This window comes from Suncus etruscus, chromosome 10 (assembly GCF_024139225.1).
Source record: "Suncus etruscus isolate mSunEtr1 chromosome 10, mSunEtr1.pri.cur, whole genome shotgun sequence".
Taxonomy (NCBI): Eukaryota; Metazoa; Chordata; class Mammalia; order Eulipotyphla; family Soricidae; genus Suncus; species Suncus etruscus.
In genome coordinates, this window is record NC_064857.1 from 37,920,786 (window position 1) to 37,939,319 (window position 18,534).

Genomic DNA, 18,534 nt, shown 5'->3' on the forward strand with positions numbered 1-18,534 from the left:
CCAACACAGCTTCTTGGAGATCACTGATTGTGGAGGTTAGGAGGCAATTTTACTCCTTACACTTCTTTGGTGTGGGAAGCACAAGCTAGGCTTAGAACTCATTCTGGTAGATCCAGCTTAGAGACAGAAGCTTTCTTTTTTTTTTTTTTTGGGTGGTTTTTGGGTCAAACCCGGCAGTGCTCAGGGGATACTCCTGGCTCCATGCTCAGAAATTGCTCCTGGCAGTCACAGGGGACCATTATGGGACACCGGGATTCGAACTGATGACCTTCTCATGAAAGGCAAATGTCCTTACCTCCATGCTATCTCTCCAGCCCCTTAGAGACAGAAGCTAAGGGAAAGAACTAGCAAGCAAGAGCTCCAGCCTTACTGAAGGTTGAATGTCACGGGCCTCTCCTCTCTGTGGGAAAACTGCTTGTCTGTGTAAGGCAGAGGCTGTTTCAGCCTGAGGTTTGGGTTAAGAGCTCAGTCAACTAGTGATGGTTTTCACAGTTTCTGAAGGCAAGGAGGGCAAAAACAGGTCATGGGAGGTGGTTTAATGACAGAGCATGGCCCCTGCATATGAGACTCTGGGCTCAATCCCTAAGCATCATTTCCCAAGTGGGTGTGCTCCAACTGTCCCTCACCCAGCACTAAGCCAGAGTAGGCCCCCAGCACAGCTGGACCCCCACCCTCTAAAAATGGTGAAACTGAGCCAGCCAGGGAAATAGCTTCAGCACCTGGCAGGGCCCCAGAGAAATCTGCACCATGTGGCATTTTCTGCCTGGCACTGCCAGCCATGGCCCTGAGCATCACCGGGCAAGTCTTTCCCAATAAGGGGCAACTGTCTTGCTGACAGGAGTAAAATCAGCTCAGTGGAGAAAGCCACTAGTTTTATATGGCTCTGTTTGACTTCGCACAGCCTGGTGTAGTAGGAGTGAGTGGGGCCTTCTTAGACAAGACTCCAACTGGTAACATGTTTCCCATCCCTCCCATTTGCTAGCAAGTTCCCACACACTGCAGCAAAGGCAACAAGTCAGTTTGCTCCATAGGCACTGGCTGGCTGGACAGATGCGCATTTCCTTGCTGGATAAAACAAGATTTGGGTCCTAATTGGGGCCCAAGTTCCAGGAAACTGACGCTGAAAGGGGCTAATGGAATGGCACATGGTCAAAAATTCCTTGTTTGTAAGTTTAGGTCAAGACACATGGCACAGAGTCCCTCCGGGAAAGAATAACGAACATGGAGAACTGTCAGGAACAGACCGTCCCCCAAAACACTGGCAGATCAAAGTCTATAAAGGACATTTTGAGAGAAGACAGCGCTTCTCTGGTTAATACATCCAAATCAGCTAAGACATAACATGTGAAATACCACACCACCGAGGCTCCAAGGACGCATGGAAGACACGGTCCTGACAGGGAAGAGGAGCTTGGTGCTCGGCCACGGTCACTGCACTGCCCTGGTTAAGCCCAGCAGTTCAGAGACACAGAGGTAATGGCCTCCCTCAGGTCACCGAATCTTTCTTCTTCCGGAATGGAGACTTCAGTCTTTTCCACACGCTGCTCTTAGGTTTCGATTTTTTCTCCAGGGCCAGGACTGCCTCCTTTTCTTCCTGCGGATCTCCCGCACCAGCGCGTGGAACACATCATCGATGTAGTAGCGGTAGGCAGCTGACGTCTCGAAGAAGGGGCAGCTGAACTCTCGAGCCAGAGCTAGTCCTTCTTCTTTGCTCACCTTTGCAAACGGGAAGGTGAAATTCTTCTATTAACCGTGAACATAGTTACAACCGCCTGCCCAAACAGAGAAGGTGCTACCTGCATAAGAGAGGGTGACCTAAACCTAGAGCAACTTAAGTAGAAAGCAGATTGATTTGCTGTTATTTTTGGAGGGGTGGGGAGTCTCCTGGAGGGGGCATGAAGAAGCCTATGTGCTGTCAGAACTTTTTTTTTTTTGGGTACACCCGGTGGCTCTCAGGGGTCACACCTGGCAGGCTTGGGGGACCAAATGGGATGCCGGGATTCGAACCGAGGTCAATCCTGTATTGGCCTTGTGTAAGGCAAATGGCTTAAGGCTGTGCTACGCTCCGGGCCCGCTGTCAGGACTTTACCAAATCAAGCCACTGTCTTATCTCTCGAAACCCTGACAAGATGTTTTTTATTATTTTTGGTTTTTGGGTCATATCCAGCATTGCTCAGGGGTCATTCCTGGCTCTGCACTCAGAAGTTGCTCCTGGCAGACGCAGGGGACCATATGGGAGGCTGGGATTCAAATCACCTTCTCTTCTGTGTTGACCACATGCAAGGCAAACGCCTTACCGCTGTGCTATTGCTCCGACCCCAGACAAGATGTTTTTAATGGGCAGTACGTGAGAAACATTACAAATGAACTACTTTCAAGAAGTCTCTATCGTTGATTGTTTCCACTAGAGGTCATGATGTGATGTTTTACTGCATCTTCATCTCTGCAGCTAACAGCTTATGGCTTATTCAAAGGATGCTGTCCTCTTCTAAAATCTCTTCACTCTCCCTTTACCTTTCCTTCCAGGTCATAGAAGCTTCACAGCATTGATTATATATTAAAGTCTAAATTAATCTAGTTGCAGCATAAACATTTATTTTGAGGTTTGTTTTCTGTTTTGTTTTGGGGCCACAACTGGCAGTGCTAAGAGGTTACTTCTGACCCTGGACTCAAGAAGAATTACTTTTGGGGCTGGAGAAATAGCATAGAGGTAGGGCATATGCTTTGCATGCAGTAGTTCTGGGGCTGAAGCAGTGGCGCAGTGGTAGAATGTTTGTCTTGTTAGAGGCTGACCCAGGAAGGACTACAGTTCAATCCCACGGTGTACCATATGGTCCCGAGCCAGAAGTGATTTCTGAGCTCATAGCAAGGAGTAACCCTTGAGTGTCAGCAGGTGTGGCCCAAAACCTACCCCTCCTCAAGAAAAGAAGGATGGTAGTTTGAATCCCAGCATCCCAGATGGTCCCCTGAGCCTGCCAGGAGTGATTTCTGAGCATAGAGCCACGAGTAACTCCTGAGCGCTGCCAGGTGTGACCCAAAAAAACCTAAAAACAAACAAACAAACAAACAGGGACCGGAGAGATAGCATGGAGGTAATTTGCCTTTCATGCAGAAGGTCATCAGTTTGAATCCCTGCGTCCCATATGGTCCCCCGAGCCTGCCCGAAGCAATTTCTGAGCATGGAGCCAGGAGTATCCCCTGAGCACTGCCAGGTGTGACCTAAAACCATCCCCCTAAAAAATAAACGAACAGGGGCCGGGCGGTGGCGCTAAAGGTAAGGTGCCTGTCTTACCTTCGCTAGCCTAGGACGGACCGGGTTCGATCCCCCCGGCATCCCATATGGTCCCCCAAGCCAGGAGCGACCTTCTGAGCGCATAGCCAGGAGAACCCCTGAGCGTCACCGGGTGTGGCCCAAAAACCAAAAAAAAAAAAAAAAAAAAAATAAACGAACAACAACAAAAAAAAGAATTACTTTCGGAGGACCAGAAAGATAGCACCTGCGGTAGGGTATTTGCCTTGCACACAGCCGACCTGGGACAGACCTGGTTTGATCTCAGCATCCCATATGTCCATATGTTCCCCACCCCCACCAGCCTGCAAGGAAGGTTTCTAAGTGCAGAGCCAGGAAAATCTCTGAGCACTGCTGGGTGGTGACCCAAAAACAAACAAACAAAAAACAATAACTAAAAGAATTACTTTTGGAAGGGATTGGGAGACTAGATAGAATGATGGGGTTTGAACCCAGGTCAGCCGTGTGCAAGGCAAAAAAAAGCCCTACCTGCTGTACTATCACTCTGGTCCCTTTATTCTGAGGTTAAGGAGACAATTTATAATGTTCATAATTTATAAACATTCATTTTATAATTGATAACACATATTATATGATATGTAAACAATTTATAATGTTTATAAACTTATAATTTATGATGTTGCACTTATGTAACTTCTAAAATCCAGATTTTTGTTTTCGGTGGGATTAGTACCCAATAGTGCTCTGAATCACTCCTGGCAATGCTGGGTAACTAGATATATAAGGTACCGGGCTTTTTTGATATATAAGGTACCGAACTTTTTTTTTGTTTGTTTTTGGGTCACACCCGGCAGCGCTCAGGGGCTACTCCTGGCTCTATGCTCAGAAATCTCTCCTGGCAGGCATAGGGGACCATATGGGATGCCGGGATTCAAACCACCATACTTCTGCACGAAAGGCAAATGCCTTACCTCCATGCTATCTCTCTGGCCCCTGTTACCAGGATTGAAACAAGAAGTTTGCAAGGCCCAGGCCTTCCCCTTATATTACCTCTCAGGCTCCAAGAGGAAGAGTTATCATGGTTAGTATGAAGCTGCATTTTATAGCAAAGAAATGCAGCTAACAATGTTTTCCACCCTTGCCGTACCTGTCTCAGTAGGTTAGGTCAGACTTATTCCCACAAGGACCACAGGTGTATCGTCCGTCCGTCGAACTCGATAAATAAGCTGCTTAAACTCCCGAACTTCATGGAAACTTCGACGGTCAGTGATAGAATAACAGATGATGAACCCTTCTCCAGCCCTCATGTACTGATCCCGCATGGCGGTAAACTCTGCCTACAAGGAAACAAGAGTCATTAGCTACTGATGAACCCAGAACTACTGACATATTCGCCAGTGACTTCAGAAAGGAAGCAGAGATGTCAATTACCTGCTGTCCTGAGTCAGAGTGCATGAAAGTTAAAAGGAGATGAGCCAGTAAATACGTACACAGACCTTCCCTTATTGGCACGAAGAAGTACTAGCACATTAAGACAGATACTGTCCAGCAGTGTCCAGAATGTCCAGATTGGCGGGCCTCATCATCAATACGTATCCGGATTTTATAGCATCTTCTACAGGAGGGAAGAAAGGTTTACTATAAACCTATACAAGCAGGATATGCAACCTTTATATTTTTCTTGTTGTTGTTTTTTTTTTTTTTTTTGGGTCACAGCCGGTGGCGTACAGGGGTTACTCCTAGCTCTGCACTCAGAAATTGTTCCTGGCAGGCTCAGGGGACCATATGGGATGTCAGGAATCAAACCAGAGTCCATCCAGGTTTGGCCACATGCAAGGCAAATGCCCTACTGCTATGCTATTGCTCTGGCCCCAGGAATATATGCAATCTTAGAATTAATCTTTTTTTTATTTTTATTTTTTGGACCACACCCAGTGAGGCTCATGGATTACTCCTGGCTATGCACTCAGAGATTGCTCCTTGCTTGGGGGACCATATGGGATGCCAGGGGATCGAACTGTGGTCCGTCCTAGGTTATCGTGGGCAAGGCAATTAATTGCCCTACCACTTGCACCACCGCTCCAGCCACTAAAATTAATCTTGGCAAAGCAGGGAAAACCTGAGTTCTTTATATGCCCAGATTTTCTTTTCTTTTTATTTGGGGATGAGGGGTCACATCCGGCAGGGCTCAGGAGACCATATAGGATGCCAGGATTCAAACCACCGTCCTTCTGCATGCAAGGCAAATGCCCTACCTCCATGCTATCTCTTCAGCCCCAATGCCTAGATTGTCTTAGAAAAATTGAGAAGTGGGGCCGGAGAAATAGTACAGCGGTGTTTGCCTTACAAGCAGCTAACCCAGAATCTAAGGTGGTTGGTTAGAATCCTGGCGTCCCACATGGTCCCCCATGCCTGCCAGGAGCTATTTCTGAGCAGATAGCCAGGAGTAAGTAACCTCTGAGCATAGCCAGGTGTGGCCCAAAATAAACAAACAAAAATAAATAAATAAAAAGAAAAATTGAGGGGCCCGGAGAGATAGCACAGCGGCGTTTGCCTTGCAAGCAGCCGATCCAGGACCAAAGGTGGTTGGTTCGAATCCCGGTGTCCCATATGGTCCCCCATGCCTGCCAGGAGCTATTTCTGAGCAGACAGCCAGGAGTAACCCCTGAGCATCGCTGGGTGTGGCCCAAAAACAAAACCAAAACAAAAACAAAACACAAAAAAAAAAAACAAAAAAAGGGCCCGGAGAGATAGCACAGCGACGTTTGCCTTGCAAGCAGCCGATCCAGGGACCTAAGGTGGTTGGTTCGAATCCCAGTGTCCCATATGCCTGCCAGGAGTTATATCTGAGCAGACAGCCAGGAGTAACCCCTGAGCATCGCTGGGTGTGGCCCAAAAACCAAAAAAAAAAAGAAAAGAAAAGAAAAATTGAGAAGTAAACAGTATCTTCAATGACAGATTATTTTTCTTTTCGTATTTGAGAGGAGGGAAGGCACTTAAATAGGGTCTGGGCCATTCCCGGTGGAATGGTGAAACAAATCTCAGAGATCAGTCTTGGGACTTCTTGCAGAACATGTGATACCAAGTGACTGAGGTTATCTACTATCTCTATAGCTCTTTCTTTTTAATTTTTCACAAAAGTTGATTTTCCAAAATCATAGTAAAATTTTCATATAAATTTATTTATAATTTTTATCTTTTAATTTTTTTTTTTTTTTTTGGTTTTTGGGCCACACCCGGCGATGCTCAGGGGTTACTCCTGGCTGTCTGCTCAGAAATAGCTCCTGGCAGGCACGGGGGACCATATGGGACATCGGGATTCGAACCAACCACCTTTGGTCCTGGATTGGCTGCTTGCAAGGCAAACGCCGCTGTGCTATCTCTCCGGGCCCTATCTTTTCATTTTTAAATAATCTCTTTTTTGTGGGGGGGATACCAGTGATACTCAGGGGTTACTCCTGGCTATGCACTCAGAAATCGCTCCTGGCTTGGGGGGGCCATATGGAACGCCAGGGGATCGAACCTTGATCCGTCTTTTTTTTTTTTTTTTTTGCGGTTCTGTCTTAGGTCAGTGCATGCAAAGGCAAATGCCCTATTGCTTGCACCACTGCTTCGGTCCTGTGTTTTTGTTTTTTGTTGTTGTTTCTGGGTCACACCTGGCAGCACTCAGAAGTTACTCCTGGCCCTACATTTAGAAATCGCTCCTGGCAGGCTCAGAGGACCATATGGGATGCCGAGATTCGAACCACTGTCCTACATGCAAATGCCCTAAATCCATGCTATCTCTCTGCTCCCTTTTTTTTTTTTGGGGGGGGGGGTCACACCCAGCAGCGCTCAGGGATTACTCCTGGCTCTACGCTCAGAAATCGCTCTTGGCAGGCGCAGGGGACCATATAGGATGCCGGGATTTTAACCACCATCCTTCAGGATGCAACCTCCATGCTATCTCTCTGGCCCCGCACCATGATTACAACATGTTTATAGCTGGGTTTCAGTCATAAAAAAGAACACCCCCCTTCACTAGTGCAACCTTCCCACACCAATGCCCCCATCTCCCTCATAGCAATGTTTTCTAAAAGGTAAAATAAAATTATTTTAAAATCTAAAAATCAGGGCCAGAGTGATAGTACAGCAGTAGGGTGTTTTGCCTTGCACAGGGACAAACCCAGGACAAACCCCAGTTAGATTCCCGGCATCCTATATGGTCCCCTGAGCCTGCCAGGAGCTATTTCTGAGCAGAGTCAAGAGTAGCCCGTGAGATGGCACTAGAGGTAAGGTATCTGCCTTGCAAGCGCTAGTCAAGGAAGGACCCCGGTTCGACCCCCCCAAGCCAGGGGCAATTTCTGAGCGCTTAGCTAGCCAGGAGTAACCCCTGAGCATCAAACGGGTGTGGTTCGAAAAACCAAAAAAAAAAAAAAAAGAGTAACCCATGAGCACTGCTGGGTGTAACCCAAACCACCCCAAAAAAAAATAAGTCTGAAAGTGTTTGGCCAACCATAGAGTTTTCAATAATATTAAAGTAACCAAGGGAGCTGGAGAGATAATAAGTGGGTAGGGAGCATGCCTTGCATGCAGCTAACCTGGGTTCGAACCCCAGAAGCTCAGATGATTCACCAAGCCTTGCTAGATTGATCTGGGTGTAGAGCCAGGAATAAATCCTCCTGAATGTGGCTGGGTGTGGGCTTCTCCCTCCCCCACCAAAAAAAAAAAAAAAAATACTAAGATGAACTTGAAGTGTGAGAAGTGCAGAGGACTCAGAGAGGGAGGCCAGGGAGAAGCGCAGGGTGCGCACAGCTGGGTCTAGAGTTCAGCTCGCTGGCTCGACTTGTTTTCTGCTTCCTCTTATGGAAGGTTCAAATCAGCTGACTCACACTTACAGTCCAGCTAAGTCGGACCTAGAGAGAAGTAACAGCCACAGTTTCTGCTAAGTGGCCTTTAAACTTTTCCTTTAGCCTGGCAGTCCAGTATAGCAATTAAAAAAACGCAACAGAATAAAGGGCCTCATTAAATTTCAATAAAATAAAGTGCCTCAAAAAAGTGGGGGACTATAAACAGAGAGTTAATTCATGAAAAAAAAAAAGTTTTCTTGGGCCAGAGAGATAGCACAGCAGTAGAGAGTTTGCCTTGCATGCAGCTGATCTAGGACAGGAGGTGGTTTGAATCCTGACATCCCATAAGGTCCCCTGTTGCTGCCAGGGGCAATTTCTGAGAGCAGAGCTAGGAGTAACCTCTGGTCCCTGCTGGGTGTGACCCAAAAACAAACAAAAAGTTTTCTTAGCATGTTCCAGGACTCCCTTACTAAAGAAATCCAAAGGAGGAATGCAAAAATACTTTAAATATGGGCGAAATCAGCAGTTAAGTTTTGCTCTCTTGGGGCAGGAGAGAAAATAAAGAGAAGAGGAAGACACTTGTCTTGCGAGCAACAGTCCCTCCGAGTTCCATCCATCCCTGACCCTGCATAGGGCCCTGGGAGGCCTGCCAAGAGTGCTCCCCGAGCAGCACAGCGCCAGGAAGAATCCAATCTGTCCTGAGCCCCCCAAGAACACCAACACAAGCCCCCCTCTTTCGGGCGTGTCTCTGGCTCCTTGGGTGACCCTGGAGGCGGCGACTCACCAATGGTGGGGTCGTGGTCTTCGGGAAAGCGGTGGCTGATGAACTGCATGGTCATAGCTGCAAAGGCAAGAAATGCAAAGTCGGGCCCGGAGAGATAGCACAGAGGTGCTAGCCTTGCAAGCAGTCGATCCAGGACCTAAGGTGGTTGGTTCGAATCCCGATGTCCCATATGGTCCCCAGTGCCTGCCAGGAGCTATTTCTGAGCAGACAGCAGGAGTAACCCCTGAGCAACGCCGGGTATGGCCCAAAAACCAAAAAGAAAAAAAAAAAAAAGAAATGCAAAGTCAAGGCACCCCGGGCCGGTTTGGGGGTGTGCGTGTCTGGGAGGCGGAGACTCACCCTGGGGTGCTTGTGCTCTCCCCCAAAAATCTACCATTTATTTATTTATTTTGCTTTCTGGGTCACACCCAAGATCAATCGGGGGTTCCTCCTGGGCTCTTATACGCTCAGAATACATTGCTCCTGGCAGGCTGGGCGGACTAGAAGGGGATGCGGGGATTCGAACCCCCGACCTTGTGCATGCAAGGCAGACGCCCCACCTCCGTGCTAGGTCTCCGGCCCCAACCTACCGCTCTTGCCCACGCCGCCGGCCCCCAGCATCACCAGCTTGTACTCCCGGGAGAGGCCGGTCGGGTTGCTGCAGCCCCCCGCGGAGCGGCCGCCGGCGTCCATGGTCCGGGTTGCTGCTGCTGGCCTGCAAAGAAAGGCAACCAGGATTTCGGGGCCCCCCGCCCTCAGGCTCCGCTCCCTCCTGCAGGCCCCCCTCGCCGCCGCGCCTTCTCACGCACCCTCTCGAGAGTCACGGCGCTGGCACCCGCCGAGTTCGGGGTTCGCCCCGCTCCGATCCCCCAAGCGGGTCAACCTGCCGAAACCGACCAGTGACGCGCCTCCCGCCCGCAGACGGGGAAGATGGCGCCAATGGCGCCCACGGCTCAGGGGAGGGGGAGTGGCCCGCCCGTGACGCACGCGGCTCAGGCCACGCCCTACAACGGAGCCCCGCCCACACGCCCAGATGGAAAAGTGGGAATGAGCACGCCCTAAACAAGAGACCACGCCCACTACAACCAAATATAAGGATGTATAGCCACGCCCCCAGAGAGGAATCCCGCCCACTGGCCAGACCAGAGGAGAAGGGGGCCCCGCCCCATGGCGTGCGCTCAGCCCCCGGCCTCGGATAGGGCGCTAGGCTCGCCGGGCAGATAGGAAGCAGGGTGGCCCCGCCCATGGCTCGCACTCAGGCCCCGCCCACAGGCCTGATAGGTAGAGGTGGCTCCGCACCCGTGGCTCGCGCTCAGGCCCCGCCCCTGGATAGGGAGCCACGCCCACCGGCCAGAGAGGAAGGGGTGGCCCGCCGCGTCCGGGACGTGACGCATTCCAGGCCACGCCCCTCCCCTGGCCCCGCCCAGCGCTTAGGGTGTAATTGATCACGCTGCAGCACCGCCTGACAGCTACTCTCCGGTACGTGATAAGGGACACGCGAAGGAGCCAGGCTTTTCGGGAACTTACTGGGTCAGGGACAGGACCCAGAGGAAGGTGTTGGCCTTGAGTGCGGTCCACGGCTGGAGCTCGGCCCCCAGCACTGCTGAGGGTTTGGTTTCTCAAGTGTGAATCCAGTCAGGAGGAAGACTTTTGAGAAGCAAGTGTGGGGTCAGCCCAGACAGAGCACCACCCGGGTTGGGGTGGCAAGAAGACCCAACTTTGCACAGCAAATAGGGCGCTTTCTTTGGCAAGCAGCTATTTTAGCTGGTGCAGTCCCCAGTTTTATCACATGGTCCCCTGTGCACTGCCAGTAGTGATTTCTGAGCATTGCTGGGGTAAACTCCCCCCCCCCCCGCCCAAATAAGAACCAACTTAACTCAGGTTAGCTGCTTATGCAAAAAATCAAAAGAAAACCAAGGGGCCGGAGCGTTAGCACAGCGATAGGGCGTTTGCCTTGCACGCGGCCGACCCTGGACTGAGGGTGGGTCGATTCCCGGCATCCCATATGGTCTCCAGAGCCTGCTAGGAGCGATTTCTAAGCACAGAACAAGGAGTAATTCCTGAGCACCGCTGGGTGTGACCCTCCCAAACAACAACAACAACAATAATAATAAAAGAAAAATGGGGCCGGAGAGATAGAATAAAGGAAAGGCGTTTGCCTTGCATACAGAAGGTCGGTGGTTCGAATCCCGGCATCCCATATGGTCCCCCTAAGCCTGTCAGGAGTAATTTCTGAGCGTAAAGCCAGGAGTAACCCCTGAGCGCTGTTGGGTGTGACCCAAAAACCAAAAATAAATAAATAAATAAATAAAAGAAAAAAAGAAAAAGAACAAGAACAGGAAAAATGAAAACAAAAGCACTTACTTGGGGGCCCCAGAGATAGCTCAAAATGCAAGGTTCCAGAAGAATCTCGGTTTTTCTTTCAGTTGACAGTGCAAAACCCAATTTGACCAGGCATAATGAACAGGAACATGGGCACCCACTAAAACCTCTCCTCAAGTGACTGGGCACTGTCCAAAGCAGAGAGAATTACTATCACTGCAGCTTGATACAGACTTATTATCTGAGACATGATGTTCAGGGCCTTGGTTCAAGGGCCAAGTGCGAGCTTTCCTGGTTTGTCTTGTGATCACCATAGGCACCCATAGGCACATCACTGGCAACCAACCTCACGATGGCCTAAGATTTTGTTTTGGTTTCCTGGCTACACTGGCGGCAGTCCTGGCTCTGTACTCAGAAATCACTCCTGGGAGACTTGAGGAATATGGGATGCTGGGGATCAAAGCCAGGAAGGCTGTGTACAAGGATATGCTATACACACTGTGTTATCACTCTGGCCCCTAAGTTTTTTGTTTTTTTTTTTGGGGGGGGGGTTACACCCAGCACCACTCAGGGGTTACTCCTGGCTCTAGGCTCAGAAATAGCCCCTGGCAGGCACAGGGGACCATATGGGATGCCGGGATTTGAACCACCGTCCTTCTGCATGAAAGGCAAACGCCTTACCTCCATGCTATCTCTCCGGCCCCAAGGCCCCAAAGTTTTTAAAAACAGTTTTATGGGGCCCGGAGAGATAGCACAGCGGCGTTTGCCTTGCAAGCAGCCGATCCAGGACCTAAGGTGGTTGGTTCAAATCCCGGTGTCCCATATGGTCCCCCGTGCCTGCCAGGAGCTATTTCTGAGCAGCCAGCCAGGAGTAATGCCTGAGCACCGCCAGATGTGACCCAAAAAAAAACAAAAAACAAAAAACAAAAAACAAAAAAACAATTTTATGGGGCTGGAGCGACAGCACAGTGTTAGGGCGTTTGCCTTGCACATGGACAAACCAGGACGAACAGACCTGGGTTTGATCCCCAGCATCCCATATGGTCCCGAGCCTGCCAGGAGCAATTTCTGAGCAGGAGCCAGGAATAACCCCAGCGCTGCCAGGTATGGCCCCAAACCCAAGAATAAATAAATAAAACAAGAGTTTAGATTTTAAACTCCCACCACCACCACCACTGAAACTAGAATTTAAAGTAAAAAAAAAAAAAAAAAAAGAGAGAGAGAGAAAAAAAGAAAAAAATTAGTTTGTTTCCTCTTCCAACAAATATATTTTCTGGTAAGGAAATGATAAAATTCAACTACTTTTGGGGCCGGCGAGGTGGCGCTAGAGGTAAGGTGTCTGCCTTGCAAGCGCTAGCCAAGGAAGGACCACAAACGCGGTTTGATCCAACCCGGCATCCCATATGGTCCCCCCAAGCCAGGGGCAATTTCTGAGCACTTAGCCAGGAGTAACCCGAGCATCAAACGGGTGTGGCCCGAAAGACCAAAAAAAAAAAAAAATTCAACTACTTTCTAGAGACAACATAGTAGTAAAGTACTATTATCATTTCCCTATCAGATAGCATATAAAGACCTTAGTTTTTTTTTTTTTGGGGGGGTTACACTACACTGTACCCACTGTACTATCTCTTCTAATCTAGGAATTTCTCACTTTATGGGTCACATCCAGCATGCTCAGGGGTTATTTCTGGATCTGCAATCAGAAATCTCTCCTGACAATTTTGAAAAGAGGGGCCGGGAAGGTGGCGCTAGAGTTAAGGTGTCTGCCTTGCAAGCGCTAGCGTAGGACGGACCGCGGTTCGATCCCCCGGTGTCCCATATGGTCCCCCCAAGCCAGGAGCAATTTCTGAGCGCATAGCCAGGAGTAACCCCTGAGCGTCAAACGGGTATGGCCCAAAAATAAAAAAAAAAACAAAAAAAACAAACAAAAAAAAAAACAATTTTGAAAAGAACAATATGGGATTCTGGAGATCGAACCCAGATTAACCAGGTGCAAGGCCTGTGCCCAATCCACTGTAACCCCAGCAGGTATTTTTATCCACTCCTCTTTCTTCCTTGTTAAAATATGGAAAAATTCAGATAGGAAAATCAAAAGCATCTAGTATTCTAATATTCCTTGACATTTTCACCTTTTTTTTTTTGGTGGGGGTTGGGCCACACCCAGTGATGGTTACTCCTGGCTGTGCGCACAGAAATTGCTCCTGAAAATAAATTAAAAAAAAAATCGCTCCTGGCTTGGGGAACCATATGGGACGGCAGTCCGTCCCTAGACTAGCGCAGGCAAGGCAGACAACTTACAGATTGCACCACAGCTCCTGCCCTCATTTTCACCTTTTATATGCTGAAGTGTCTGAGCCAGAGTCAGTGGTCGGCAATCCGTGGCTCTTTACACTTTTAATTTGGCTCTTCTGTGTGCCGGGCGGCAGCTCCAGGAGTCAGGACTCTGCTCCTAGCCTCGGTCAGTGCGCGCCCTGTGTGGCTCTCAAAATAAATGTCAATCATGGTTTTGGCGAGATTTGGCTCAGTTGAAAAAAAGGTTGCCGACCAATGGGCCCAGACCCACCAGCAGTACAAGGGATCACGTGTGTGGGACCAAACCAGGTCAGTTGAATGCAAAGATAAATGCTTATCTCTTGCACTATTTCTCCTGCTTCTCAACTGGACTTCCTCCACCTTATTTATTTATTTATTTTTGTGGCTTTTGGGTCATACCCGGCAGTGCTCAGGGGTTACTCCTGGCTCCATGCTCAGAAATCGCTCCTGGCAGGCTCGGGGGACCATATGGGACACTGGGATTCGAACCGATGACCTTCTGCATGAAAGGCAAACGCCTTAACTCCATGCTATCTCTCCGGCCTCCCTCCACCTTATTTTTAAGAGGTAAAGTTTTGGGCTGGAGAGATAGCATAATGGTAGGATTATGTAAACCAGCCGATCCAGGATGGATGGTGATTTGAATCCCGGCATCCCATATAGTCTCCCATGCCTGCCAGGAGCAATTTCTGAGTGCACAGTCAGGAGTAATCCTGAGCACCACCGGGTGTGACCCAAAAACAACAAAGAGGGTAAAGTTTAAGGGCCACATCCAGAGGTACTCAGGGGACCACATCTAATACAGGGATCAAAACAGCGTTGTGGTCAAGATGTCTATATGCAAGGCAATGACCCCACGTCCCGCAATCTGAACTTTAATTTTAAGACTCGCTCTGGAAAATCATAAAACTCGGCACAGTAATGATAATGTACGTACTCAATGATCCTTGTGTGAATTTTTCTTTCAGGGGAGGAGGTCATACTTACATAATTATATAGTGAGTAAAAAAGTTTATGGATGTATGTGTGAATCATGAGAGAATAAAGAAACCATAGCAGAATATTCAGACATTTATTTATAATGAAATTATAGCCTAAGTATTTACAACATATAGGAAAACAGAGGATAAGCTTATACAAAGCCAGCCTGCAAAGTATTCAAATGTGCAAAAATGACAGTTCAGTATCTCAAAACTACTCCTGGTTTAGCAGACTAGCTCCTTCACTTTCACACATCAATATCGATACAAAAAAGTCTGTTTTTTTGTTTTGGCAAAACCTGTAATGCCAAGATAAGTTACAGTTTCAGTCACAACGTCCACCATTCTCCTGCCAGCAGTCTAAGAGAGAAGGAAGGACCACCAAGCTTCATTTCTGTGAAGAGTCCTGACCAGCTTTGGATCAAAGTTTTCTGACTCAGTTGAAGACAAGGAGCTTAGGACGGCAAACTTGCCGCATGGCTGAGACAAAAGTGTGCCTGAAGGTGCCAGCTTTGGATCATCCCAATAGAAAGACACGATTTTTTAAAAATTCATTCCATATCTTCCTATGCAGATCCAGCTATATTCAACAGTTTGAAATTAGTAAAATCTGTTTTTCAGAACAGAAAGACTCCCCAATGAATTGGGGTTGAGGAACTCTGAGATCTATCTAAGTGCTGAAAAGGTCTTAATTCATTTCCTCATTAATAGGAAGGCTTTTTAAATAACCAGTCATTATCAAAACGGACAGACGGTAGTAAAATACAAATGAAACTTTGTGTGAGAAGAGGGAAATGTGGGAAAGGCCGGATCAGTTCAAATGCATATGGGAATAGCCCTATTTGGGCACTTGGTTGACCCAGCACATTTCACCGCCAGTTAAAAAAGCTTCCACAACAAATTTGTGATTCTAAGGAGCATTAACAGAAGTGATGACCAATCGCAGGAGTGAGGGTGCTTGACAGTGAGCAGAACCCCGCTGGGAACAAGGGATACTGCACCGCTAACTTCTGCAAATGTCCAAGATGGTTCAGGAGTGGAGCCCAAAGTCTTGTTCAATCAAATACATGCATTATTGCTAAAGAAGAGTTGTCAGGGTCAATCTCCATTCCACCGCTGCTTAAGGGGCCATCCAGAACGGCATCTGTTGTTTGGCTCGTGGCTGTGACGAAGCATACTGATAACCCAAACTCCAGCCCTGTGGAAAACTACTTGCATTTTTATGGCCCCCATGGTGCTCTTCCTCTTCATCTGACGAGTCTGCAGCATAGGCCACTAAGCCAAAACCCTTCTCCGTCGTTTTCAGCTTCTTGACTGGATAATCTAGAATAGAGAAAAACAACCCCAACCCCATTTCCCCCAAGGGAAAAAAAAAAAGACAATACCATCAATTCGTTAATTAAAAAAAAAGACGTTAATTGTAAGTGGTTAGTTGGACACCATTTTGAGGTCACAGGGTCAATGGTCACCCAAAACCGTTGACGATCACACGAAAAACAGCACCAGCACCAGCAAATGTGAATCCACCAGAACCATGTAAGAAAACAGAGAAAGAAAAAAGAAACATAAAAAAAAAAAAAGAAAAAAGAAAACAAAAAAGGAAAGTTAGCAAGTGAGTTCCTGGAAGCTAACAATTCACCTTTTAAAGAGTTAAAAGAAAGAAATTAAGAAAGAAAAAATATGTATTCTCTGTACATTTTTTACTTTGACAATGAATTCCATTGGTCTCTTTAAGATTAAGAATTCTGGGATAACTATGAAGCAACACTTGTTTTTGTTTTGGATTTTTTTGGTCATACCAGCAGTGCTCAGGGCTTACTTCTGGCTCTACACTCAAGGATCACTCTTGATTAGCTCAGGGGTCCTTATAGTGTGTTGGGGATTGAACCTACTGAGTGCAAGGCAAACACCTACCCATTGTACTGTCGATCTAGTCTCTGTCTTGGGTATACACTAGGAGTTACCCAGGGATTACTCCTGGCTTTGTGCACAGGACAGCATGTGTAAGGAAAGAGCCACCCAACTATACTAGTCTTGGCTCTGTTTTTGTTTTTAAATCAGACACATGCTGAGCGATACACAATCAAGTGTTCTATGGAAGATATGAACTCAGCATCTCAAACTACAGAGAAGCAACTTAGGACTTCTGTATCAGATTACATTTTATTCAGACAATAAGAGCAAAATGTTGGGGTAGGTGCGGTGGCGCAAGGGGTCAGGGTGTGCCTAGGATGGACCACAGTTCGATTCCCGGCACCCCATATGATCCCTCAAGCCAGGAGCGATTTTTGAGAGCATAGCCAGGAGTAACCCCTGAGCGTGTGTGGCCCAAAAAGCAAATAAATAAATAAATAAATAAATAAATAAATAAATAAAAGCAAAATGTTGAGCTGACTTACTAACCATTAGCAATTCCTAGTATTTGAATGCCACTGACACTAAGTATAAAATCTAAGTCAACTGATCCTTTTATAGATTCAAGTTTTGAAAACAAAAGCCTGTATTGTCCACATAAAATTTTTTTTAAAAAGTTTTTTTAAAAAAGTATTTCTCATTAGTCAAGAGATTATAGAAGTTATATTCAACACCTGCATGAACCACACACTTGAATGAGCATCAGGTCCAAAACTAATAGCTTACGACCAGCCTAAGCCACTTCCCGTTCCCCAGTTCTACCTCACTTACCGTGGCTCCCCGGTAAGGGTCCAGACCCATTTCTCTCATCAGGTTCTGATTTTATGCCAGTCACTGGAAAGGCTGGTGGAGGCATCAACTGCCTGTTAGAAAGAAAAATGAAGGTTTTTTTCAGATGGGTTTAGTTAACTTTACCAGGACATAATTAACAAAGCATATAGCTCCTATTATAAACTTACTCCTTTTTTTGGTTTTGTTTTGTTTGGGGGCCACACCCAGTGATGCTCAGGGGTTACTCAAGGCTCTGCGCTCAGAAATCGCTCCTGGCTTGGGGAACCATGCAGGACACCAGGATATTGAACTGTGGTCCGTCCTAGGGTTAGCACGTGCAAGGCAGACGCCTTACCTCTTGTGCCACTGCTCTGGCCCCTCAAACTTACTCATATGCGATATTTTAAACATTTTCACAAAATACCCACTGTTTGATTAATAAACCAAGTCAGATGGTCTGATTAAAAACATAACCAAGGTAGGGCTGGTGAGGTGGTGCTAGAGGTAAGGTGTCTGCCTTGCAAGCACTAGCCAAGGAAGGACTGCAGTTTGATCCCTCGGCATCCCACATGGTCGTCCCCCCACAAGCCAGGGGTGATTTCTGAGAGCTTAGCCAGGAGTAAACCCCTGAGCATCAAATGGGTGTGGCCAAAAAAAAAAAAAAGAACCCATAACCAAGGTTTGTCCATTTTGTTATCCCATTTTGAGTCACACCAGGCGGTACTCAGGGCTTACTCCTGAAAGTGCTCTAGGACTATTTGGAGTACTGCGGCTTGAACCATAGTTAGCTGCGTGCAAGACAAGCTCTCTATAGGGTGTACTATCAAGATTTATGAAGGACAACATAGGAAAAGAGAACTTAAGAGTGGGTGGCAAGCTAGATTCCCATTCAAGTCCTTCCATAGAGAGCAAGAAAAAATATTTAGGGACCAGAACGATAGTACTGAAGGGAGGGCGTTTTGGCCTTGGATGTGGCCAACCCGGATTCAATGCCTGGCACCCCATATGGTCCCCCTAAGCCTGCCTACTAGGAGTGAATTCTGAGTGCAGAGCCAGGAATAAACCCTGAACACTGCCAGGTGTGGCCTAGAAACCAAAAAAAGAAAAGAAAAAGTAAAAAGATAAAAAGATATCTAACATATGCTACTACTAGCCTTCAGAAAAGGACCGAATTCAGCCATAAAAGTCAACAAAGATGTCTGAACACAGACTGAATTATTCAAAAAATAATGTACTTGCTTCCAACACTGTGAATAGCATCTCATTTTAACTTCTACTTCTTTATCATTTACAATGAACAAGAGCTTGTTTGATCCCAATCATTTTCTGTTTTTTTTGTTTGTTTGTTTGTTTGTTTCTGTTTGGAGGTTACCTTAGTAGTGCTATGGGAGC

The 18,534-nt window shown here is 47.3% G+C and overlaps 2 protein-coding genes across 5 annotated transcripts in view; both read right to left on the reverse strand.

Annotated features, from left to right (window-relative positions):
* Positions 1-739: 739 nt before the first annotated feature.
* Positions 740-9,707, reverse strand: RIT1 (Ras like without CAAX 1). The gene is given in 9 exon segments (XM_049782388.1): positions 740-1,593; positions 1,596-1,716; positions 3,539-3,552; positions 4,422-4,583; positions 4,773-4,827; positions 4,829-4,862; positions 8,860-8,920; positions 9,433-9,552; positions 9,648-9,707. Coding segments are annotated over 8 exon segments (657 nt in total). The 5' UTR covers positions 9,536-9,552; positions 9,648-9,707; the 3' UTR covers positions 740-1,486.
* A 4,828-nt stretch (positions 9,708-14,535) lies between these two features.
* KHDC4 (KH domain containing 4, pre-mRNA splicing factor) overlaps positions 14,536-18,534 on the reverse strand; it is a 29,368-nt gene continuing 25,369 nt past the window's right edge. The window contains exons 13-14 of one of the 4 annotated variants that reach the window (XM_049782245.1): positions 17,143-17,234; positions 14,536-15,780 (exon numbers count right to left, since the gene is read on the reverse strand). In XM_049782245.1, coding sequence (XP_049638202.1) covers positions 15,578-15,780; positions 17,143-17,234 — 295 coding nt within the window. In that variant the 3' untranslated portion in view covers positions 14,536-15,577. Of the gene's footprint in view, positions 15,781-16,982; positions 17,026-17,088; positions 17,235-18,534 lie in introns of those variants that run through there. The other 3 variants (XR_007499609.1, XM_049782246.1, XM_049782247.1) reach the window with 3 other exon arrangements.